Consider the following 26,045-nt stretch of genomic DNA (forward strand, 5'->3'; position numbering starts at 1 on the left):
AACATGGCCGCCAGTGGGTGCATCCAGCTTGTCCAGATGTTCTTCCTTCATAAGCTGCAATAGAGGACCGATTGTCCCATTTTGGATTCTTGTTTTACCGGGACAATGAAGGATCCAACATTTGGATTTAATGGGTTGATCCTTCGCAACCCCGACCTATCCCAAGATCCATTGCGAAAACCATCCCATTTCAGTTTAGTTAATAAACTAGGACCCAACTGCAGTTTCTTTGCCTTCAATAGACGACAAGGATTGGACAGACACTGGTAAGCCACCAACTGAAACCCTTCAACCCGTCCTAACACCTGCATTGGTGTGGACCAGTAAATATGAACCTCCAGACCCAGTGATGACAAAACAGACGGTGCTTCCTTTTTCTTGGGACTGCGGCGACATGAAGTTTTGTTGTGGGCTAAAAAAAGACTGTTTTAACATAAACATCAAAGTGGCTGAGCAGGAAAAACAAAAACGTGTGAATGAATCGGTTTATGTTGACGAAAACCTCAACGTGCGAGGAAGTGCTACTACCCGGGATCACCGACACCGTGTAGGTCAGTGTTTCTCACACCGTGTAGGTCGGGTCGGGGAAACAAGACGAGTACGTGTAGCGGCGACTCACATGACCACGAGGCCTCGGCCGTTTTTAATGAGGCTTCGCTCCAGAGCAAGAAACAACTTACTTCATTCAGATTCTTCGTCTCTTGATCTAATTCATTATGTTCAGAAAAGTAGAACCCATAATAGATGCGCTACAGAAGCCTCCTTGTCCAAGAGACCTGATGGATATCAGCCACTGTCTTAAATAACATGTTCTTTGAATGCGACTGGTCAAACTAAACTCAAACAAAAAAAAAGGGGGAAAAGAAAGAAAGGAAAGTACATTGAGATAACAAGTTCTCCAACAATCAGTTTCTTTGTGAAGCCAAGAGACAGGAGTCTCTTTCCCGTGAGACCAGGGTCTAATATTGTCCATTAAGAAAACAGGAAACATAGTGTTTGCCATCCTTCACGAATCCCCCTTAAAGTCATGTTCCCGATCTCGTTCCGTACGTGATGTAGAAGGTAGAAGAGGGGCCAAGTCCAACAGGTGTGTCTTCGTCATCGGTGCCGTTTGTTTCCAAGAGACCGACTGGAGCGTCTCTGCCAAACCATCTCGTATTAAATCACCTGGTTTTGATAAAAGCCTGCAAGAGGGGAGTGATGGAGGGAAGAGGACAGGGGCGGGCAAACGTCTTTCCGCGAGCCCTCGTTTCTGCGGTTTCTGTTTTTCTTCTTTAAACGAAAAGGAAAAGTAAAAAAAAAAAAATTAGAGCGGGATGAGGCAAAACAAAAGAAATTCTTAATCCCATTAGGCCGAGGTTTAACCGCCAGTTACATCCTAGCAGAGAAAAACAAACTGAGTGAATGAAATGAAAAACAGATCACGCTCTCTGTTTATACCTCAATCTGTCCTTTTCCTCACCAGTCCCTTCCGTCTCGCCCAGAGAGAGCATGAAAGCAAAGTAGAAACAGGAGTATGTCTCTAATCTCTTTCTCGTTATCACTCAGTGTCTCTTTTTGTTTCCTCGTGTTATCAACCAAGTTAAGGGAGGAAAGAGAAAAACACAACAGGGGAGAGAAAGTCTTTCTCTCTCGTTTTATCAAGCGACTCCACCACAGCTGGGTGTTCTTCCTTTTTTTTTCTTTTTTTCCCCGTAAGGTCAGCATCCGGCCGGCACGTCTGACATGAAATCAAACTCGTTCTGCCCCAGCCAGAGCTCGGGCAGCTCGTTAGCTCGGTCCAAGCCCAGCTCCACCACCAGAGACATGAGAACCTCCTCGTCCACGGGGTCAAAGTCGATAATCCCGCCCGCGTTGGACCCTTGGTTCCCCATGCTGATGCCCACCGCCATCCCGCCTCCCGCAAGGCCCCCGCTCGGCCCCAGGAGCTGGTTCCCGTTGCTCAGTGGCGAGGCGCCGAAGCCCCTCTGAGCTCCGCCGGGCGCTTGGTGTCCCACAGAAGTGCCGCTGAGGTTCTGGTAGTGCGAGTTGAGCTTCTGCAGCTGCATGCTGGCGATGAGGTGGGGCCCCGTCTGCAGGCAGAAGGGCTGAGGTTTGGACAGCGGCGCCGAAGTCAGCGTCGATCCCGGCGAGGCGGCGGGGCCGGCGGACGGGGAGAAGGGCGCGACGGAGGTTTTGGAGGACGGATAGTGGAGCAGGGAGGTGAGTGGAGAGGTGGAGGAGGACAGGTCCTTCATCGCAGCGTGGGCGTTGCCAGGGAACAGCAGTGAGGTCATCACCGGGAAAACCCAGAGGCTGCAGGAAGAAGAAAGAACAGAACAAAAAAAAAAAAAAGGGAGATGTTATGCAATGTCATCAAACTGGGACACGAGGAGGAAAAAGATAAGCTCGCTAACTAAACAGAAACCTGCTCCGATGGCAGGTGATATCATCCAGACTGCACATCAGTGAAGGAAGCACCGACCGACCGTGATGATGATGATGATGACGACTCTGTGTAGCGGAGAAATTAACTCCATAAAACCACAAAGTTCTCATTGTGTACGGATTAAATAAATAAGATAAAGCCAAACTAAAACTGAGAGCTTTGAGTTATTAGCATGCAGTCTGTTTTGGTAAGCAACCAGATGGAGCCAGGGCGAGAATAAAAGCACCAAGCTAATAAAAATGCTTTGAAACTTTTTAATTTAAAGAATATAATTTACAAGAAAATCCCAGAGCCATTAAGTTAACCTTTTTCTTTTATTGTATTTAACTGAATTACAAGTTATTGTCTATTTTATAAGTTTTATTTTAGTGAACACTTTTACCTTGGTTACTTTGGTATTTATGAGTTCGCCTCTCTCTGACGTCACACCCGCAGCCCACTCTCACACTAGGCTACGCTAATGTTAACAGGTAGGCTAGCTCGAGTCCTCTTATCTCACTCATGTTGAACTATTAACTTAAAGGTCAACTTGTGACAATGTTTTGAGATGGACGATGAAGATACTGATAGCCGTTATCTTGTTTGGCTTAAACAAACATAGCTAACGAGCTACAACTTCAAAGCTAAGAGCTACATAGCCGTCAGCTCTTAGCATGTACAGCTAACAGAAAATAAAAACAAAATAAAAACGATAATAAATGAATAAAGGATTAGTTTAACAAATTAAGTGAAACAGATGAGTAAAACTACACAAAGTATTATTCCAGTGGAAGATCTAGATGTGGTATTTATGCTAGGCTTCGCTAATAAAGTAGCATCAGTCATGCTAATCTATTTGTGGAAATGTTTTGAGATAAAAAAGATGAAGATACTGATAAATGAGGCCCTGTTGTTGGTTCTTAATCTATAAACATCTGACACGCACTCATGAACTGTATTTTTAAAAACAAACAACAAACTCTTATGAATGACAAAACACAGCGACTTTGTGTTGACTGGAGGAAGAAGGATGACAAATAACTTAAGTGGTCATTAACAGCGTTTCCTGAGACGAAGAAAAAGAAAAAACATGCGGTTGTTTGAGGCCTCAACAACTGAAGCCTTGTTGACTTCAGAGCAGCTTTACTCATGTTCTTATGACCCTGCTAAATCATCTGTCTGGGAAACATACGGCGGCGAGGCGGGCGACCCCGGTGTTCGGACGCCGCAGCCCGCATGACTCGGTGTGTTTAAGGATGATTTTGTGCATATAGTGTGTGGGCTATGTGTGTGTGTGTGTGTGTGTGTGTGTGTGAATTTGCTTGAAGTCTGCTTTTCCTCTTGACCTATTGAGCGGTAAATTAACCATGAAAAGGCCGTGAGGAGAAAGCCAGTGGGTACCAACCGGGTTAGAGTGTTTATAGGTCTATGTGTGGGTCTGTGACTGTGTGTGTGTGTGTGTGTGTAGGCTATGTGCGCGCATGTGTGTGTGCGTGAGTGTGTGAGTCGCAACACAACAGTGCCTTTGAGGATCTAAAAGACTGATTAGGTCACATGGCAGGATAAATACATATGGACCCTGAGAACAGAACATATGTCTGACCATGTGTGTGTCTTGTGTGTGTGTGTGTGTGTGTGTGTGTGTGTGTGTGTGTGTGTGTGAATGGGAGAAAGTGTGTGTTGTTTAAAAAGCGTGACAGCGAGAAAAAGCCATTGAGATGTGAACGCAGAGGTAAAAAGGGTGAGCGAAACATGTGTATGTGTGTGTGTGTGTGTGTGCAAAAAGTCTCCTAGAGGCTCATGTTAAAGTCCCTAAGCTGGTTTATATTACACACAGTTCAAACAGCATGTGTGTATTAACACACGCACACACACACATCATGCGGCTATCCTTTGAGTAAGTTAATCGCCTAATAATATGTGCCGATCCCTCCCTCTCTACCCCCCCCACACATACACACACACACACGCCTTTGTACCTCTATCTTTGTGAGGACCCTGGTTCACATCACACACTCCTTTACCCTCCAACACTAATCTGAATCTTAAGCTTCAAAACTAAAGTGCTTCAAACCTTAAGTCTCACACACAGTCGGACTTATCTCCACAGAACTGTGTCAAAGCTGGAAAACAACTCGGGCTTGTTCTCGTTTCTTTTTAACCGATCATATTCGGCTTGGACGGAGACCAGGACGCAGTAAAGTGATGCCAAAGGGCGACTTGATTGGTGATTGGCTAATTGCCCACAGCAAAGGAAGTACATAACGATGCACGTGTCGACTGTGTGATATCAAGGACTAAATCTTCGTTTTCAGCCTAGTGGAGGCTTGTTCTGAAGTCTCGGGTACTCAGAGGACCGATTGCGTCACTGTGGTGAAGCTAAACTGTCCTATTTCGAAAGTGAATAGGCTCCAACCACGTCATGCACTGCAAAAACTCAACTCAAAAATTCTTTCCAAGAATATTTGTCTTATTTCTTGTCAAAATGTATAATTTCTAGACAAAACTAATGTCTTTCCACTTTAAAATAAGACTCATCACCTAAAAATTTACTTGTTTTTAGACAATTTTCACTTGTGCTTGTAATAAGAAAGAAAAACTTGTTCCACTATCAGATTTTTCTACTTATTTCAAGTGAAAATATGCTTGAAAGAAGTAAAAAGTGTCTAAAAACAAGCTACTTTTTAAATGTGACGAGTCTTATTTTGAGTATAATTTGATTTGCTTTGACTAGAAATTACATTTTGACTAGAAATAAGACAAATATTATTGGTGAGATTTGGAGTTTTTGCAGTGTAGATCAGGCCCAACCCAACCCAAGTCTGTGCACGTCCTCTCAAAGCCTGGTAACTGTAACTTTATGGACCTGAGCCCAACATTTCTACAGTTCTGAGATGTTTGAATGACAGAAATCTGTTGAGATGAGATCCCAGAAGTATGTATTATGTAATAAAAGAACATGTTTGTTATTAGGGTTTGAATTGGCACTCATCCCCAACCTTGATGAACTGCAGGTCAGATCAGGTGAGGTGAGTTGAGGTGAGGTAGCGGGGGGGAGGAGTCAGGAGGAGACATACCGTGTTCACCGTGTTGTAATTTATAACACAACCTTGTTGTAACCTGATCGCAGTCGGCTGTAGTTTAGGGTTACGTTGTTACTACATATAACATCTCTGATTATTATCACACAATAGCTCACTTCCCCTTCTCCCTGCCAACTTTTACCTGACCTTAAGACCGGCACCGTGACGGCAATCTTCTTAAGTGTCATTTTTTTCTTAACTTCAGTCATATTCTCCAAAAAGTTCTTAAGTATTTTCTCAACTTTCTTCTTAAGAAAAAACGTAAGAGTAAATGTTATTATTGAACCTTGACTAGTCTTAAAATTCCTACAGTGAATAGGTAAGCCTCTAATATCACCTTTTTCAACAGATTTTAGACAAGTTTAGACTAGTAGGTCATAGTTTAAGTAAATCTAATGACACAGCTTCAGCCACTTTGGCCCACCCTTTAGACATTTCTTAAGATTTTTCTTAAGAACATATTGGTGAATCCGGCAGAAACCTAACCTCCAACCTACAGGTGGATCTTCAGTGGCTCAACCTTCTCCAACATTGATTAGGCTAAGTACCTGATAATTACAGTTTTAAATGTAAGTATTGAGTTGCAGCTCACTCTAATGGTAGTACAACTAAGAACCACGAAAACCCTCCGTAGACCAGTTTGAACGGTTCGTCAATGCGCTGTAACTTTTAAGAAGACACATGCAAAGACACAAAAGTGCTACACATTCAGAAAACAATTTTATCAATCTGAAAACACAATTTCTGCAAAAACTCATTAAAAAAAATGGACGGACCCAACTAAAGATCTCTAAAGGCCACTGTAAGATTGATTTCAGTTGACGTCCCAATAAAAGCCACAACTTTGTAGACAGAATTCATTTTCTGAAGGATTTCCAAGTCTGAATCAGGACACAATTTTTTGTTTCCTAAGACAAATTGGATTTGAAAAACAACCCGGAAAGCGAAGGGAAAGAGACCGTTTGCTAAATCTAAAGCCTAAAACCAGGTCCTTAAACCTCAAGCAGCCCTTTGAAGATGAAAAGTGCTAAATGTCCACACTCTCCAAGGTCTAAATCTCAAGTTAGTCCTCACAAAGACAGACTTACACACACACACACACACACACACATATACCGACCCCCTCCTCCTCCTCCCAGCGCTGGCTCTTATTTAGCGAGAACATAATTGCTACAGGCAGGCATGCAGCTGCACTCGACTGATAGAGTTAACACACACACAAAGATACCAAACAGCTGTCAATGGCAGCTCTGTGTGTGACTGAGTGTGTGTGTGTGTGTGTGTGTGTGTGTGTGTGTGTGTGTGTGTGTGTGTGGGTTTGGTGGGTGAGTGTGTGTGTGTTCATTATTCATTGACTGATTACTGTCAGGGCCAGGCTGCACATGGTGTCTCTGCTCAACAGCTTTCCACCACACTGAGTCCAGGAGGCACGAACACAAAACATCACACACATGCACATTGCACACACACACACACACACACACACACACATTTCCTCTGCAGCCAATTAACGACTGTTCCTCCCATTTAAGACAAACAACACAAACAGACATTTCACAATTTAGTCTCAGAATGAAAAAGAAATCACAACATCCATCCGATCCATCCATCTGATCGGACCCAGAGTTTTTCCTGCTGTTTTAAGGTTAGCGTCACCTAATTAGCCAAAGATGCTCAGTGTTGTTGAGTGTTTCTGCCTGTGGGTTTGTAGTTTGGACTGAAGGTTTGTGTGTTTCTGCTTAGACTGATAACAACTACAAAAAGTCAACCTCCTCCTGCAGCGTCTCCACAAATATGTTTCTCCGAAATTCGTCGGAAAATTAAAGCTAAGTGGTAAAAGCTGCTGTGAAAAGTTGGTTTTAATACTTTACATACTTGTTTACTTGTAACTAGATCATCCTGGTCCTGATTTGAATTGGATTAAATTGGATTTTGGATGCTGCTTTTTAAAGATGTTCTGTGTGCAGCTGCTTCTTTCTTTTTCTACAAACATTGGCGTCTTTCATATAATGTATTGTTTCGGTTGGGTTTACATCATCACATACCTCAAGGTTCATTGATACATGTCAAGAATTATGGGTATTGATGTCGCTATCTTTGATTTCCCCAATGTAGATTCAACAGGTTTCAAATGCAGCATGTGTCATGTTGATGGTTTTACTGGAGACTTCCTACCGGGGCTATGTGAGTGAAACTTTCTGGTATAATTCGTCAAATTAGGTTGTTTACACAAGTTCGTCCCTGCATTTTTTGTCCTAAACTGCTCCGCTTGTGGATTTCAGTCGTTAAAAAACGGGGTAAATTGGTCTTTTATGGGAACTCAGAAGACATTAAAAATGTTGTGAAGGACGTGAAAGAAGTATAAGAGAAATAGCTTTGTTCTCACATATGCTACAACAGCTGTAGCTCATAACAAATAATAATCCGGTGTTAAGTCTCTGAAAATGAAGATGGATGTGAGTCAGAAATGTCCCGAAACTGTTTTTGCTCGCCGTAGCGTCGGGGAGGGCCGGGCGGCTCGCCGGAGTTTTAGGAAGGATGCCGTATGAAACCGCTGGAGGGGTGCCAGTGTTTTTTCCTGTTCACAGCTGACCTGACTCATTGTGTTCTTCCACCACTTTTTATGAGATTGTGAAATCGGTCCTGGCTTCGTTCCCCACCACCACCACCACCACCACCCCACACACACCCTCCCCCCCTCCCTCCCTCCCTCCCCCTGTAAATGGTTTCATTAGCAGTCTAGGCTGCTGTCTTGGCTGTGGACCGGGCTGCATTTATTTTAATTATTAAGCAATGAAACGTCCACTCTGCCTCTGCCAGACTGGAAGCTCTCCCCCCCTAGAAAACAACACTTTGTCTCTAGAGCCACTCCGGTTCGTCCAGATAGAAATATTATCAGAGCTCATTATTTACCCATCACAATCTGTCAAAGCAAGTTACAGCAGAGGAAAAAAATGAATAACTTCACAGTTTAGGAGCTGAAACCAATGGATTTCTGAAGCTGTTTCTCCTTAGATAATCATTATTTAACTGATAAATAGATATTATAGTCAACATTACAACAAATTGATCCTGTAAGAGATGAAAAATATCCATAATATACGACATGAAGCTCCACATTAAGACAAAAACATGTATTTTGGGAAGCTGTTATTCCATATTTTCTTAAGATTTGATTAAATTAAAGCTAATAGCCTCATTAGACACTAACACTGTAGGATAGAGTGTCAGTAAAGTACAATAAAGTCTCTACACTCAGGACTGAATTATAATGGGAGTCATGAAGTCAGTGACTGTAACCTCAATATTTGTTAAAAGCCCATAAAGCTCCATCGGTTGCTGAAGAAACATCTACCGCAGCTTCATTCTTGACCTTTGAAAGAGCAGCTGGGCAAACAAGTCTCACCACAGGGTCCATTTAGTGGCCGTTCTGGAGCTTTCGATCACGTCACACCAGCTTCATATTAACTCGGAAAACAAACGTGGATGAAAAGTGTTAAAGAAAATAAAGTAAAACTGAACATTTACTGATGAGAGGAAATCGTTTGTTGGGGAATATCATGTGATCTGACTGAAAGCTCTGGGAAAAAGCCACTAAATGGACCTTGCAATCAAAGGTGATATGATTTGTGCTATATCATATTACACAGCAAAGGAAGATCGTAAAAATTACAGGAATGTTTTAGTGATTTGTCAACAGACAGCAGGAGAGAGCGCGCGCACACACACACACACACACACACTAACAACAGAGGTTTCAATTACACAATTAAAGCGTGACGAGCAAATTGAAACGTCAGTCTGTCTCTGTCCCTTTCACACACACCATATGCTGTCTCAGCGTGACACACTCACCACTTGTTTTAATTGCCTGAAGACAGTTAATGAGGGAAAAAAGAGGAAAAAAACACTTGTTTGAAAAAGTTTGTCTGAGTTTTATCTTGTAAAACTTTGCATGGAAAGGATTGAATTTGTTTTTAAAAACGCTATTTGATCATTTTGTGTCACATGTTCATAAATAGAAGGTGAACAGAAGCATTTATCACATAAAACACTTGTTGTACTTCTAGAAAAAAAAAAGTGTATTATTGCTTTTGCAGCAATTCCTGCCATTGGTTTCTGCAGCACAGATAAAATCAGAGGTTTATAAGGTGTGAAACTGAGTTATTTTGAGATGAATAAACTCAAACTGAGGAGAAAATGTTAATTTCACACAGGCTTTTACGGAAAAAAAAAACTCTTGAGCTTGAGGCAGAAAACACTTGACCTGGTTTAAAATGTTATGTAAGCACTCGAGGGGGCAAAGAGAGGAGCCTGGAAACACTTTGAATAGACAGATTTACAGCAGAGACACAATGACACAACACCAACAACTACTATTGATACTGACACAGTCTTTAAAAACATCAGCAAAACACAACTGGAGGAAATGAGAGAGACACGGACGGACCTACCGACCTGTGAGAAACACCGTGTGCAGCCTGACAGCAGCAAAACCAGAGGAAAAGTCAGTTTGAACAGTGAAGTCCAGAAGGTCCAAAGTGTCTGTTTCTGAGGATAAAAAGAAAAAAAAAAGCCAGGAAACTGTCGCTGGGTTTTTTTTTGTTTTCACAGAGTCAGAGGCTGAAGTCCAGAGAAATAAACTGTGCAAACTGATGAACTGACTGACTGACTGACTGCAGAGACTCTGGAGGGTCTGTCTCCTCAATGAGCTTGTTACTGAATAAAAAGCATTTTGTGCCGCTCTCTCTCCTCACTGACCAGCCTGGTGTGTGTGTGATTGTGGGTGTGTGTGTGTGTGTGTCTGGGAAGGCTGCCACCTGGAAAACCAGGAACTGGATTCCTCAGAGGATTCGGACGGAGCAGACTGACTCTGTTTGTTTGAACCCGACTCTAAAAGTGTGAAGCTTTTCAAAACAGCTTCAGGTCTTCGTGTCATAGATTTTACAGGATGTTGAACTTTGAGATGTTGTTTGTTCTACTACATCCTGAATGTGGTTCAGGTCTGGAGACACATCATGCAGTAGGATGCTTGAGGTAGCCTAGTAACAAGCTACAAATTTTAAAGGTGTTCAGAAGTGGCCATTTGTCCTGTTTGTCGCACCTCCTTCCACGAGTTTCCACGAGTTGCTGCACAAGTTTACGGAAAGGAAAACGTAAGGAAAACGAATTTGGGGCCGGACCAAGCTCAGTGTGTATGTGTATGTTTAGCTAACGTAGCTAACTGTTAGCTAGTAGACTTGCTACGTTATAGCTTGCTAACTTAGCTAGCGAGGCTAAGTGATGGGCCGCAGGATCTGGAGGAGGAGAGTTTGTGTCTGTGGTGGTGGACGAGTCTCCTCCATCTACCCCTCGTTTTTCTCAGACGTTTAATTGACGGATGACGGATCCAATAGCATTAGCTGGTGAATCGTGAGCAACGTGAAGCATAATTCTTGCGCCTGCATTATCCAATGCGGAAAAAAACTACCCCACTTTCACCCCGGATTTACTCGAAAATAGAATTTTGCACAAAGTTTGGGTTACATCGTCTGATAGATGAATGATTACATTGATTTTAAGACCCATAATGGGATCAAAATCAATTTTCTTTCCTGAATACCTTAAAAAAAAACTTCATCAGGACGTCAAGGGAAACCCAACAGGAAGAGTTTCCAGGAGCCGGGCTAAAGACTAATGCTAAGCTAACAGTGCAAATTTGCAATAATATTTTAATTATGTGGTATTAAAACCAAACAAACTCACCTTATTTTCAAATAGCACTAACTGGTAGCCGTCTTCACAATTTCTCAACTTCATAGTCGTACAGCAGGAGATGAAAAGGGTAGGAAGAGCAGTCGTCTCTGCCCACAGAGCTGCTGCTGCTCACTGGATGTTTTTCGCACTGTTCAGAGCAAAAAAAAAAGTCTGGAGAAATAGTCAAATAAATAAGGTCAATTATAGAATTAGATACTTGTTATCTGGTCCATATATGACATATATTTCAAATGCTACTTCCACATCTGTACCAGTTCTGTCGTACACAGAAAATCCTCCAGATGTCGGTGAATATCGGAGTTAATACTTCATTGGATGTCCACGACGTCTATGGACCGGACTGCAGCCAAAGAGCAGGGCCAAGGTTTCCTTTTGCTGTCTGGGATCAATTGAACCTGGATGTCACCAACAATCAACTCACTGTCAGTCATGTCACTGGCAGATTGGAAAAGCCACAGTCGAAGGTCCAGCAGGTCTTTTTTTCTCTCCACCTCATACAGATGTTACTCATATTAACAAAGGCTCTGTTGTGTTCAAGTGACATTGATCCAACCGGCTCGACACCAGGACCTTAGAAAAAAAAACAAAAAAGAAACCACAGCACTTTCCTGCCGTGACAGGTCGAACCGGCCACTGTGGGGATTGGAAGATCAATCCAATGATCCCGATCCGGGCAAATCCGGTGTCCGGGTTTTTGCAGCTGCTGGCACTTTGGGGCAGATGTTGCTCATTCTGAAGCTAACGCCATCAGGAATCAAATGGACCATTTCAGACCGCTCTGTCTTTGTCTGTGTCACTCACCCAGAGAGAGAGGGCGAGCTCCGGTCTGTGAATGATTTGCATGACTTCATGTTCTCACTTGTGGAGATGTCTTCATATCATTAGAGACACTGATGAATGAATCTGCTGAGAGATTTATGGTGGCAGGTCGACTGGTGGGAGGAATAGAAGATATCGAGTCGCTGGTTTGGTGATTTTACGATCAAATAAACATTTTAATGACGACTTTTGAAATATAGAGCGACATCTGAGTAAAAGCTGATTGGCGCATTCACATGTTTTCATAATACATCTATATTTACTTTAGTTAGAATTACTACAGTTTAGTGAAACTTTATGGAAATGTTCTTGATGCTGTATTTTCTTAATTTTATCGATCTGTGTAATCATAAACACAAATTTGGTTTGGTCCTACTCTCGTGGAAAAATAAACTTTCGCAAAATATGCACAAAACACAAGTAAATAACATAAATTCAATAACATTTTATGTTTCTTTTAATCACTTTAACTTCCTAATATCCTCCTTCCATTTATTTTTTTGCATCCAACCCTATTAATCTTTTTTATAATCATCCTACACGTCGGACCACCAGCTGCTTCAGCGATTGTTTGAGGCCAAACCGACCAACTGTCCGTGGTCACAGGATCGGGCCTGTTGGGCTGTTTAAATGTTTAAAAGTTTGTCCTGTGCCACCTGGAGCAGCTTCAACTCAACACCAGATCTGCAGAAAACCAGCAGCTCTGGGTCACTCCGGCCTATTTTATTCATAAGGTTGCAAACAAAAGCTGTTTGGGGGAGGAAAACGAAGAAAAAGAAATCACTGAAAGTGTTGTTGGGGCACCTCCATCGATCCCACCGTCCCTCCCCCCCCCAAACCTCCCGCTCAAAAAAGAACAAGTCCGCTCCCCATTCACCCGTCGTCTCAATGGTCTTTGGAGGGAGGACGTCATTACGCACCAACAACAAGCGACGACGCGGTCAAGTGCCACGCGCTCGGCCTCTCTTCCGTTAAGCGGATAAAAGGAGGCATCTGTCTTTATTGTGCGAGTAAATCCCCTCCGCCATTGACCGCGGACACTTCACATGTTGATGAGGAGGAGGACGTATAGACAGAGGGCCTCCGCCGCTTTGTTCCCTCCTCGGGGGAGACGTTATGCAAATCAAACAAACCGTTTGTGATTTCCATCTCTCTGCAGATAAATAATTATAGGATGTTGGTCAAACTGCCAAGGTACAAACCAGACTTTTTTTTTGTTTCCACAGGGGGGTTGGTGGGAAAACTCCACGGGTTTCCCTTTGACATTTCGGAGATGCCACACCTCTAGAAACGAGTTCTTCTTCTCCTTCTTCCAAAAATAGACAATATCATCTGCATTTCGTTTTAATTTTGGAAAATGTCCCAACTATTTGACTCCTATGCAAATGTTTAGCACGACTGACAAAGGTTTTAATCAAAAAGGAACCAGAGAAAAAACAAAGGAAGAGGAAGGACGGGGCCTTTGGTTTATCTAAAACGATGCAACAGTGAGACTTTATTCAAAGCGCCGGCTCAGCTGTGGAGGAGCTCGGTGCTAATTTGCATACAAGTCGTTGGGAAAGTTTGGGTTTAAGGTTTGTTCAATAGAAACCAGAACAAACAAGTAGATCACAATAAAACTCCGAGCTTTCCCTGGAAATTCCTGTGAGACTGGATTAACAGAGCATCCTGAGAGTCCTGAGAAAATAAGCTGCAAGCCATGGACACAACCACTCTTCACAACTCACCACTCTGTGATTGACCCAAACTAGCATCCAAAAACCTTACTCCATAGATTCCTACACTGCCTCCCATTTTCATATCGGAAAAAAATACATGTGCGTGCCTCCGGAGGAAGAGCGCGGGTGCCAAAGACAAATTACAGCTCAATACTGGCAAAAGGAAACCTCCGTCTGCGCTGTAATGTGGAAGACAAGTTTTTCCTTTACAGAATGTGTTGCATCACAGGTCTGGTTTATGTGGGATTTTTAAATGACAGAAAAATCTCCATAATCTTGTCCCTAGTAATTTAAATTCCATGCAAACAGGGCTGCAAGTGGACAAAATGTTATGTAACGCAGACTCTGAGCCACTGACCTGACCGGTTGTTCCCACTGCCTTCGCTCGACTTTTTGTGGGTTTGCTTTGCCAAAAATTTACTAAACAGATGACGAGAAAAAAAATCAAATAAAAATGTCTTTCTGCAAGATTCAGCTCCAAGATATCACTGGATTACATTGTTCATTAATCAGTTTTCCAATGTCAGACTGTAAATGAGTGAAAAAGTGACATTTTACTCACTGAATCAGTAATGGTTTTGCGTAAAAAAGCCGTGGTCAAGGTTCAAATGAACCTGATTGCGAACCACCAGGTGTGTGGAGGTCAAACTGTTCGCACGACCACGGTGCTTCTGTCACAACTATCATGAATAGCTGTAACTGTTCTTTTTTTCCCTCTTGTTAAAGTTTTTTTAATCCTTATTCCGGGTCGAAGGGTTGACGGTGTTGTCATAGACTGTAAACTGTTTACGGCCACTTTGTAGTTTGTGACAAAATAAACCGGATTTAGCTTGAACGTCTTGAAGGGAGAGAGTGTGCACAAACACACATTTCTTGGAAAGGGATGGATGGAAGAGGTGGAGGTATTTGAGTGTGGTCATCCAGAAAAGGTAAGACGCTCAAGTTTGTCTCGCCTTCATGGTCTGACTGCTCAACCACAATGAGAAATTTCTGAGAAACTGCTCATGGTCCCGGTCTGGTTCTGACAAAACAGTTCAGTTAGTTATCAGGAAGTCTTTTCATACCAATTCCAGGAAGAGACACTTTTCTTCTGCAACATCAAAACATGGCAGCTCCCATGTGGTCAGACACCTGATGTATAAAAGAAAGATCTTTGATATCATTGATAAAAAATGAGATTAATTGTTGTAGTTAACTGGTAATTGATTCCAAAACTACTGGCTAACAAAGGCATATGATGTTTTATGTACCATACACTGTAAAAATGTTTATTTCTGCTGTAAATTTGGACATTTTAACATGGGAGTCTATGGGGATTGACTCAGATTTGGAGCCACCCCCTAGTGGTCATTTGAAGAAGTGCAGCTTGGCTTTATAATTAAACACTTCTTTGTTACATGTAATCTGGATTATTACACTTACGTCCACCTAAACCTAAACATGTTGCCACATAAACGTCAAACTACTTAAAGCGCCAACACTGGACGTAGATTTTTTGGGCGTATAATTGTCAAATATAAACGTTATTTCCAAGCGTTTCTGGGCTGAAAACATACAGTCATGGCAGGAATGATGACATGGGAAAGTTTTGTCGCTTGCTAGAAGAAATACACATACGACAACAAAACACTGGGAGGAGATGAACTCCAGAGCTCCCGCGCTTCAAACGGGTTTTTTTGTGGTATTGTTTGGTATTAGGACATTTTCAGTTTTGCTTGGCTACGTTTCACAACGGTAAACAACCAGAAGACTCAGTTTCCTCCTTAAAATAAGATAACACGGGTCACGACAGAACCCGATCCCGGCTTTTGCTTTTTATGAAAACCCAATCCACGAATTCCAGCGGTGCCCTGAATCCTCCGGGGGCCCCCGAGTTTTTCTAATTTGACTCTTTCGGAGCAAAGAAGAAAAAACTACATAAACACACACACAGTCTCTCACGTTGCTCATGTTTACAGCCCCTTGCCCGGTACCGTGTAAACCCCCCACCCCTCCGACCCTCCAAACTCCACTTTCTTCCCCTCCTCCAAGTTTATGAGATAGAATTTCAATCGTCTCTACTTTTCCGAACTCGTAAACGGTGTAATGAGTTTCATTTGCTTCGGCTACGTTGGGCTCAAACCGCCGAGGTGACCGCAGCAGTGTTCATAAAGATCACAGGGAATCCTCACACACACACACACACATAGTACATACACACACACTTCTGTTCAGCACATGCCAGCTTGGAGTGGTGACTCCTACATTTGGTGTGAATTTCCAGGCCATTAATTTGGGGAACATCACTTCTAAAGGAAACTGGCCGACATTTGTGGTTCCTCTTTCAAACGCTCTCCATTAAAGCCTCTATTAACCGGCCCACACTGCATAAATCACGGCTTAAAACGCAGAGGCAAGAGACACATGACAACAACATGCTCTCGTCTTTTATTTCAACAAAACGCTCGTGGTATGTACATCAAAAAAAAAGAAAAAGAAAAAAGTAGTTATTCTGTTGAACAAATGCATAAAAATAAACAGGAAAAAAAAACAATGTACATAAGTTTCTTTTCAATTTTCAAACAATGTGATGGATAAACTTTGTCCTAAAATATTCCTACACAAGATTTCATGTTTATCTACAATTGTGTGGGGAGTTGAAAAGTTTGGTCAAAATGAGTGTTGAAGTGAAAAGTGTTATCACATACATATATCAAGGTGAAATGGACCTTTAAATGTATTGGGTTTTTTTTCAAAATTCATCTTTTATTATTATTAGCTATTAAGCTGCAGTGGAAAATGTGTGATAAGGCAGAATCATCCTTTAGTTTTCTACTTTTTAAAAATGTACAAGAACGATAAAAAAGTCAAGGTATGATATGTGAATCGTAAAAAAGTCACAACTGACTTTAATGCCTTAACATGAACATTTATAGTAGTTTGACCAAATAAAATCTTCACTCAAGGGCCACTTACTGGCTTTTTTTCTATTATTTTTTATTATGGGGCTTATTGGAGTTGGAAGCTGAGGAAAAACCTGGAAATGCAGTTGAAAGCTCCATGTGTGGATCTTGAGTTTTGATTTATTTGGTCAAACTGTGGTCAAATATGAACGTCACCATCATCATTCTCACTAACACCGATCAACGCACAACAATCCCAATTAAAGTCAATATGCAAAATCCCTCATTGGGAGGATGTAGAGATTTTCTGAAGCTGCTCGATGCGACGCGACTCGGCCACATCACAAACAGACAAACTATAGCTGCAGGGATCAAATGAGGTTTTTGCTGTTTCTCCCCCCCCCCCAATCATGGAAACAACCAGATGCAACTTTGCATCTATTTTTAAAGCTGCGCAACGACCAATAAAAAACAGCCTGAGATCTTTAGCTATCTGACTGTTCAACTTTAACCCAATTAAACTCTCACTACGTTGAAATGTTTAGTCTGAATAGGGGAGAAAAAAAACCTCCCATCTTGATGCTTTGGACACGTTATATTAAGAAATCATGTAGCATAGCACTTATATGATGCAGAGTTTGGGTGAAGGCCAATCATCTTCATTTCCCAGCCGCTCTGGGGAACCTGCAGCCGCCATATTTGTCCACTGACCTGAGATGAATTGATCTTACCTACATCTGCAGCCGCTGCCAAAACCACGTTATCTAAATCCTCCTTAAAGTTCATGTAATCTCTTTGCTGTTGTCTGTCTGTGAACAAAAAAAAGAAGAAAAAAAAGAAACTCTTTTAACTTTCCCTACATATCTTCCATTTAAAATTCCAAACTCTGTCCAGATGTTTGATTTGCAAGGTTTTTTTTCGCCCAGAGGTCAAAACAACGCGGTCGAGCAAATCAGCTTCAAATCTGTACCCGGCTGTTTTCCAAACCTTTCCAGACTGTTTGTTTGTAAACTGTCCAAGTTTCGCAAAAAAAGGCATTTTGACAGACTTTTTCTGGACTTTCCAGACCTGATCAGGAACCCAGAGGGTGTGTGAGTGTTTTTCTTTTTTCTTTTTTTTTTTAACAAGGATAACGGAGCGTTTGGGGAAACGAGGCTGTTTCGCTTTATGTCTGTTTTAGTGCTTATGTGTCCTCGGGGGGTTAAAATCACAGCGGCACCGGGGTGAACGTGAAACCAGACACCTGAAAAGTCTGTTCTTTCCATTTAGTTTAAAATGTGCAACTGATAGGACGCACGCAAAAGTACTCATCCCAGGATAGCAAAAAAAAAAAAAAAAAGGAAAGAAAAGAAAAGAAAGACAGAAAAAAAAAGAAAAACCTCGGGGTGTGGCGACTGTAAAAAAAAAAAAAAAAACCTGCTATAATTCAATTTTTACATAACCACAGTGAACACACTGTAAAGTCTCTCATTCACACAAACACACATAACTGTTCCAAACAACAAAGGATTAAAAACAGTGAACATTGTACAGCGACCACATCACCCCCCTCCCCTCCCCTCCATCACCCCTCCTCACCCCCCTCCCTCTTATTAAACTGTTTTCCCCTGGAAACACTCAGCTAATGTTTTCCAAAAACCTTCCCTCGCTCTCTTTTTCCTGCCTTCATCCCTCCCTCGTTCGTTCACTCGCTCCGTGCCTCGGGGCCGAAGGGGTCCGCTCCATATTGTCTTCATTAAAGCCGCCGAGCATCGACCTGGATTGGAAACATGGTGTGTGTGTGTGTATGTGTGTAAATGTGTGTAAGTGTGTGTGTAGAGGAGGAGGTTGAGGCTGCCGGCTCCTAAATCACATTCTTTAAATTCCCTGTAAACAAGAGAAAGAGAGAGAAATGAGAGGGGGTGGGAGGTGTGGGGGTGTGTGTGTGTGTGTGTGGGGAGGGGGTGTGTGGGGGTGAACACACACATACACATCTAACAACACACACACACAGAGAGAGAGAGAGAGAGAGGACGCAGAAGGGTCAAATGCATCACATTAAGTGGGAGACAAAACCAGGCTAAATACACATATTAGACAGCAGGAAAAAACCAAACCAAAGATGGAAGCAGTGTGGAGGACACACACATACACACAAATACACACACGCAGACACACAAATACACACACACACACACTTGTGCCAATGAAAATGCAAAATAACATCTGGCTGAGGTAAGCCCCGTCTCTCCCGAGGAAATACAAACATGCAAAAAGGGGAATCGATATGGAAATGACAACGTTAAGCAACACTGCGACTTCATTTGCATGAGTGAGGACACAGATTGGTTTCACACACAATAACACACACACACCACAACACACAATAACACACATACACACACACGAGTTTAACACAATAGCTGCATTATAAAGTCTACATGTCGGTTTACTTTAATATGTTAGACTGGAGACAATGTCGCTTTGTTTGTCTGTTGTTATGTTAAATGGCCTGATTGTGAGGAATAAACATGGTACACGCGCACACACAGACACACACACACACACGGGGTGGATGAGTAATTGCCCTGACACATGTGGGCCCTTCACTGACGCAGTGAGGGAGGATGTCCTGTTGCTGGGGCCATTGTGGAGCCGTCATGTCACAGCAGCAACAACAGCAGCAGCAGCAGCAGTTTTATCGAGGAAAAAATAAACTGTCCTGGTGTTTTTCCTCTGATCAATGATCAATGATCGATGATTAATGATCGATGTGTCGTCTCTGTAGAGGGTGAATCTGTTTACAGGTCTGACTGAGGCAGAGTGAAGTAACATCAACATGATTAGATAACACCTCTGAGCTGTGACTGCTCCTCTGGGTGGATGTGGATCTCTGAAGACGTTACTTTATGCTGCTCAAACTGATCGGCTATTGATTATTACTGGCTAATTTTCTTTATTTTTTAAGAATATGCGATCGGTATATCGACGATTACCTCAAAACCTGTCGTTAATACTCTCTAGGTCATCAAAAACCAAACATGTCGGCTGAGTGGAGCTTTAACAAAAGTGTGCAAGATGAATGCATTGCGAAGATGATCAATATTAACCCTGAATCGATTGATCATCCTATAATCTAGAGTTGTAAATAGAATAATATCAATATTTTTTAAGTTTAACTTCAAGAAACTTTAAAAGTCTCTCACTGTGTCGCCTGACAGTATTAACTTTATTGATTTAATACAATAAAAATACAAAATGAATCGATAAAAAGAGGATTTTAAAACTCTATTTTCATTGGCTGAGAGCAGCAAATATTAGTTTACATGACATTTGAGACTTCCCTACACTTTGTTAAAATTTGATTGTGGTGGCGAACACTGGAAATCACACAACCAACACATACACACACACGCACACAGCAGCTACGCACAGATACAGTAGCTGCAGACACACACTCCTCCGGGGGAACTGTTGCAGACAATGCAGAATTTTTTTTTTTCTACAGTGACGAGAGGAAAAGTCAGAAAAATCATGATGTGAGCTAAAAACAGGAAACGAATGAGAGAAGAGGAAGAGCTGCCACAAGTCGTTGGACCCTCAGCACGGACAGAAAAAAAAACAACTGCTCACAGGATATTTACTTCACTATATGAACCTGTGATAATGTGAAATATTCTTTCTTTATAACTTCATAACTGGTTTTAGCTTCTTTAGATGTGAAGATTTTATACTTTTCTTCGCTTCATATCAGTGTAGATTCATTATTATTTGGTTATTTTTGGTGGTCGGACAACACAAACTCCTCCTCTCTGGGCTTTGGGAGCTTGAACATGAGTATCTATAATTATTTTCTGACATGAAATGATTAATTTAAAAGAGCTGCAGACAGATTCTTCTTTCTTTCTTTCTTTCTTTTCCTCCCAGAGTCCTCCCTTGCTCTCTCTCTCTGCCTCTCTTTGCTTTCCAGATGTAAACGGTAAATTCTGTTAAAGTGACGAGCGACCGCGGGGGCCTCCAATATTTACTACCTACAAACGTTAATCTATCACAGGGTCTGAGGTTATTATATACCGTGTGTGTGTGTGTGTGTGTGTGTGTGTGTGTGTGTGTGTGTGTGTGTGTGTGTGTGTGTGTGTGTGTTATGGAAAGCATCTTGTCAGCACAGGGATTGAATTAACGAGTAGCCGAATGTAAAGATGCGGCGATATTTCCCACAATGGTAATATATGATACAGTCTAGCAGAAAGGCCGACACACACACACACACACACACACACACACACACACACACACACACACACACACACACACACACACACACACACAGACACACACACTAGCAATCCCTGGGGAAATCATGCTACCAGAGTCTCGTAAACACGGATCTGTGAATACACAAACCGTCAGACAGCTGCTGTCGCCTCCAACTATCACCTTATAAAAATCACATCTTAATTAATAGAGACACTTAACGAGCCTGAGTGAGAATGAATGAGAGAAACAAGAGGAAAGAGTGAGTAATCCCCTGGAAAACACACTTTAACACACTCACACACACGCTCACACTGTCCCTGATGGTTCTACGTCGTCTTGGGTTTGTTCTCGGAAAACGTAAAGTGACGCAACGTGATGTAAAGTAATGGGACTTAACGTCACGACATTTACTAAAGCTACTGTCGTCAACAACGTCCAACACTTTGTCTTCACCAAATTTTAACTGCATTTTATCCAACATTGGCTGAAATATGTATTTTTTTATACTTTAAACCAAATTCCAGTGGATTATTTAAAACTGTGGTGGTTGTGGGAATATACTGTATACCATATGTAATACAGATAAATATCTCTAAAAACCTCTGGTAATTTGCTAACACTATAGCATATTGAACTGATAACAACATGTTAAAGGGATAGTTCAACATTTTGGCAAATTGGCCCATTGCCATAATACATAATAACGTTACGAGACTGAGTCATTTTCAAGATAAATACAGAGACTGCTTGCTGAAAAACTGTCCCTGAAGGCAACACACATAAGTGGTTTTGCATGAATTTACCTCTAAAACAACTCTGTCTGGTAACATTCTGTTATTATCTCATAGCGTGGTGAATGTGCAGGTCACAACTTGTCAACCAGAGTGTTTTGGAGTTGTTGGATTGTGTATTTGATGAGGGAAACCAAGAAATCCCATTAGCCTCCGTAGCGTAGCTCTGAGCAGCTCGCGGCTCTTCTCCGCCGTTCTAAAAATAGCTTGCACCGACAAAAAGTAACAAACCTACTGCTAAGACTATAGGGATTATGGCAATGGGCCAATTTGCCAAAATGTTTAACTATCCCTTTAAATGTCAACAGACAGAAAGCATGCATCCTCACCTCATAACAGCTGCTGTATGTCAAATGTTAGCATCTTTGTTTACATACATGTCAACTGTGGTTATGTTATTTGGGACTTTTGTCACACAGGCTAAATTGTACTGCATTTTTCTTTTTCAAACTAGGGTAATAGAGAGTTATACAGGAAGAAGAGAGGGTCAAAAAGATGAGGAAGAGGAGGAGTGAGGCTTTAAGTCTGAATTTTAGAGTCTCAATTTATGACGTTGTGTAGCCGTGTGCTAATTTTAGCATCCGGTTCCAAGCGCTATTGATTTTTAAATATATCCAATACGAATGAATATATCACGGTGAATGGGTTTTAATACTCCAACACAGGATTTTACAACTCTGGGAATTTCTCGTTGCTGTTTTTGTTTTTTTTCCTTTTTAATACTCTGGTTTTTGATCATGATATAATCATAATAAGAAATCTTATTATGAGGCAACATCGTCAAGGGGAAACATCTTTGGTTGATTAAAGTTTGGTTTAGTCGAGTTTGTCGTATTTGAGCCTCCTTGGGACTAAATTGATATTTTCTGCCAGAGTTAAAGATTTAAAGGCCCTTCTTTAGTGTTTTATTCATTCAAACAATATTATAGTGTTGCTTCATTTCCTCTTGGTATAAAATGGTATTTTGTCATAAAGCAGAGCGCTGTGGGCTCCCAGTGTTTCTGTGTGTGTGTGATGTATAGAGTTATTTCAACAGATGGCTTAAAGACATAACACATGCTGCATGAAAATGACAAAAGAAAGAAAGGATTGTGGGGATTACCACTTTAAGATTCAGATCTTTACAGTCCATTCGTGCCAGCAGGCAAAGCAGATGTGGGCACATCACAAACACACACAAACATGCTATTGCTAACACACACACACATACACATATATACACAAATATACAAACTCGCACTGCCTAGTTTCTCAGGGAAACCAATGTTTATAAGCAGCACAGCACTTCCAAAACCAGAGAAACACTTATCCACCCCTATGATGTCATGTGGATATGTTTGCCTAGAGGTGTGTGTATGTGTGTGTATATGCGTATGTGTGTGTGTGTGTGTGTGTGTGTGCATTAGTTTAGTCAGCAGACATTCAGATCTTTTGTTTAATCAGAGACAGAGACAAAAAGACACGCACACACTCCCTCCAATATCTAAAATAGCAACACACTCACTCCCTGTTGAGGTTTTCGAGTGTCGTGCTTGTTGTGTGGTAAAAACTCCGTGACAGGACTAATTTGGTGAAAAAAGCTGTTTCTGACTTGACGAAGAGCAGACGTTGGCAGAGAAGACGGAGAGACTTAAAGAAAAATTTAAAAAAGAAAGAAAGCGTGGACACAAGACAGACGTGACAGGTTGAAACCAGCGCTGTGAAGGACGGAGGAACGATTCACACAGGTTGCAGTTAAAGATTTAAAAAAAGAAAAAAAGAAGCAGTTTTATCTCAGAAATTTCAACAATTTTTCTTCCTCAACGAGGCGCCAACGATGGGAAGAAAAAGAAGAACAAGGGATCTGATAAACGACAGGACGGGCAGATGGGACGCAGCAGCCAAAAAACGCACATTTTTCCCCCGTCTCTCTCTCCATCTCCATCTCTGGCCTTGCCTGTGTTTCATTTCTCCTCCCTTTTATTCTCTGCATCCATCCGTTCATCCGTCTGTTCCCTCCTCCGTCGGCCCTAATAGAAGCCGTATGACTGGATACCAGCGATACTTTCAGCCCCTCCGGTTGTCATGATTTAATACGAGCCAAACAGACCAAATTAATTTCGGCAAATGAAACTCCCGCTCCCTCGATGATTTCGATGTGACCTGGAGTTTTTGAACGGGGCTTTTTGTCGCTGGCTGCAGCTTCGTGACCCGTTTGGTTTGAACAGTCTTTGTTGGTTGCTAATTGATAACATGTTCGCTCTAATGTGGATAAAATGTGAGAACACTGGTTTCTTCCACTCAGGCATTTCATTCACACCCAGCTGCGGCTTTTTCCACCATAATGGAGCTTTTCAAATGTCCTCCCTCCTGCGAGTGCATTCATCAACGACACTCAACAACAGGCCCACCTTGTTCAATAGCTTCGGCTGCGTCCACACACCACTTAGCCTTTGTTTCTAAAAAGGCTTTTATTTGCAACATTTTCAACTCCTGTCCACATGACTAACAACATTTCAGAGCACCAGTTTTATTTTGCAAACTCCAGGGGGAAGTGTTAGTTGTTTTCTGGAGAAACCATCAGAAATTATCACGTAGAGATCCACGGTCGCTCCCTGATTGGCTCTCGATGACCAGTGGTGAAAGCATCAAGGATGATGGATAGCAACTGTTAGCAACTGTGTTTTTGCTGCAGTTTCGGAGTAATTGACCCTCTGTCAAGTCCTGCCCTACACGGTTACTGTTGCTAGGTTCGCAAAACAATGGTCACGGAAGGTTTAACTCTAATTGGAAACCACTGAAAATTGGGCATTTTTAAATTGCTTGTAAGGGAAATTTAAATTAACTTTTCTATCAGAAAAATGGTGTCTGTGATAGAAGACAGCAAGCCTCACGATAGCTAGCTAGCTTATGACGCTAGCTAACGCTAATGTTAGCTACTAGCTAACACTTAATCTCCGCCAATCTGCCATTTTTTCCACCATTAACCATACTGAAAAATTAAAAAGTAGTTTTTGCCCAAAAAATTGCTGTCTACCTATCTCGTTTCATACGGTTTCATCCCAGGGTCGTCCAACCTTATAACGTTGCACAACTCGTGACATGGGGAGAAGCCATGATTTTTTTTTTTGCGACAGTGAAAATATGCACTCCGAAACTGTAGAGGGAGCTCCGTAGAGAAAAGGGACCAAAACAGAGAAAAAAGCAACCGTCATTGTCGTCCAAATGTGTATTTATTATGTGTATAGAATGTGTTCTATTCCATGTGGTATTGTATTTTATTTCATTGTTGCTCTTTTTAAAGGTTTCCCTTTACAATCTGGCAGAGGGACTAACGATGAAAACTAACTACTCGGGTGCATTTACATTTGTTTTTTTACAGTGATTTATTGTCCCAATTCAAATGAACTAAACTGAAACTGAATTATCCGTCATTTCAGAAATACCAAGTTACTAAGTTTCAGAGCAGACGCGGATGAGAAGTTGCTGTGCTCATGTTTTATTGAACAGGTTTGTTTGAACAAGTAGCAGGTGGGTCGACGCCCGGCAGTCAAGTTACTGCTGACGACAGGAGCCTTAAACCTGATCCTCTGGAGTTTAAATCCAAAGACTGAGTCAATCTGAGCTGTTGGACACCTCCAAAGGAAGAAACTGTGTGTTGTTGTGACCTTTGTCTAGTATTGTACTTGGACATAGAAAGTTGCCATCTTGAACGTTATTACCTCTTAATCATATAATTATCTGATGAATCACAACTACCCACTGCAGTGCTTTTGAGCAAGGTGCTGACTCAGAGTTACTACAGAAGCTGGAGGGAGTAGCCAAAAACCAGCTGACTCTGAATTTCCCTGCATGAAAACAAGATGGAAATAGTTAACTGGAGGCGTAAAACAGAGCTTTAAATTTAGAGTAAATACAGCTGAAAACAAGGTCTACGCTTTGTTTGATGTCTTTCGAGACAAAGCCAGTTTTGACTTTTGTGGTTTAGGAAGAAATAAAATCCACCCTCCTGCTTTCAGTGGTGTGCTTAGATGTGTATCTGTAATAATAAAAAAAGAAAAGAAAAAAGAGAAAACTCTTTGTTTATGTTACACCTTTCAACATATTGGGTCTGATTGTATTCCCTCCAGTGTGTCCAGAGTCAACAGTGTTTTCAGCACCTTTCAATCAAACACAACTTGCGATGTCAAATACAGCGGCTCGCGGGCTCGCGGAGCGGAGGGAAGGAGGATTTCCTTTTTGGTCTGTGGTTAACACTTGTACTCACCAGAACTTTGACATTTACGAGACACCCAAATCTGATTTCTGTCTCTCGGTTGTGTACGGTTTTGACGTTCGGAAAATGAACTCCGCTTAAACAGTTGTTCCTGTCG

General features: G+C 41.8%; 2 protein-coding genes across 2 annotated transcripts in view; both read right to left on the bottom strand.

The window, feature by feature from the left end:
- Positions 1 to 147: 147 nt before the first annotated feature.
- Positions 148 to 9,977, bottom strand: cited1 (Cbp/p300 interacting transactivator with ED-rich tail 1). Its single transcript, XM_085759566.1, has 2 exons — positions 9,949 to 9,977; positions 148 to 2,295 (listed from the first exon to the last, which is right to left on the bottom strand). The coding sequence occupies exon 2, from the start codon at positions 2,274 to 2,276 to the stop codon at positions 1,701 to 1,703; it is 576 nt and encodes a 191-aa protein (XP_085615692.1). The 5' UTR covers positions 2,277 to 2,295; positions 9,949 to 9,977; the 3' UTR covers positions 148 to 1,700.
- A 6,220-nt stretch (positions 9,978 to 16,197) lies between these two features.
- hdac8 (histone deacetylase 8) overlaps positions 16,198 to 26,045 on the bottom strand; it is a 35,207-nt gene continuing 25,359 nt past the window's right edge. The window contains exon 11 of the mRNA XM_085759431.1: positions 16,198 to 18,532. Within this exon, the coding sequence (XP_085615557.1) occupies positions 18,510 to 18,532 (23 nt within the window). The 3' untranslated portion in view covers positions 16,198 to 18,509. The remainder of the gene's footprint in view (positions 18,533 to 26,045) is intronic.

This window comes from Trachurus japonicus, chromosome 18 (assembly GCF_045865225.1).
Source record: "Trachurus japonicus isolate A0001 chromosome 18, Traja_1.0".
NCBI classification, from domain to species: domain Eukaryota; kingdom Metazoa; phylum Chordata; class Actinopteri; order Carangiformes; family Carangidae; genus Trachurus; species Trachurus japonicus.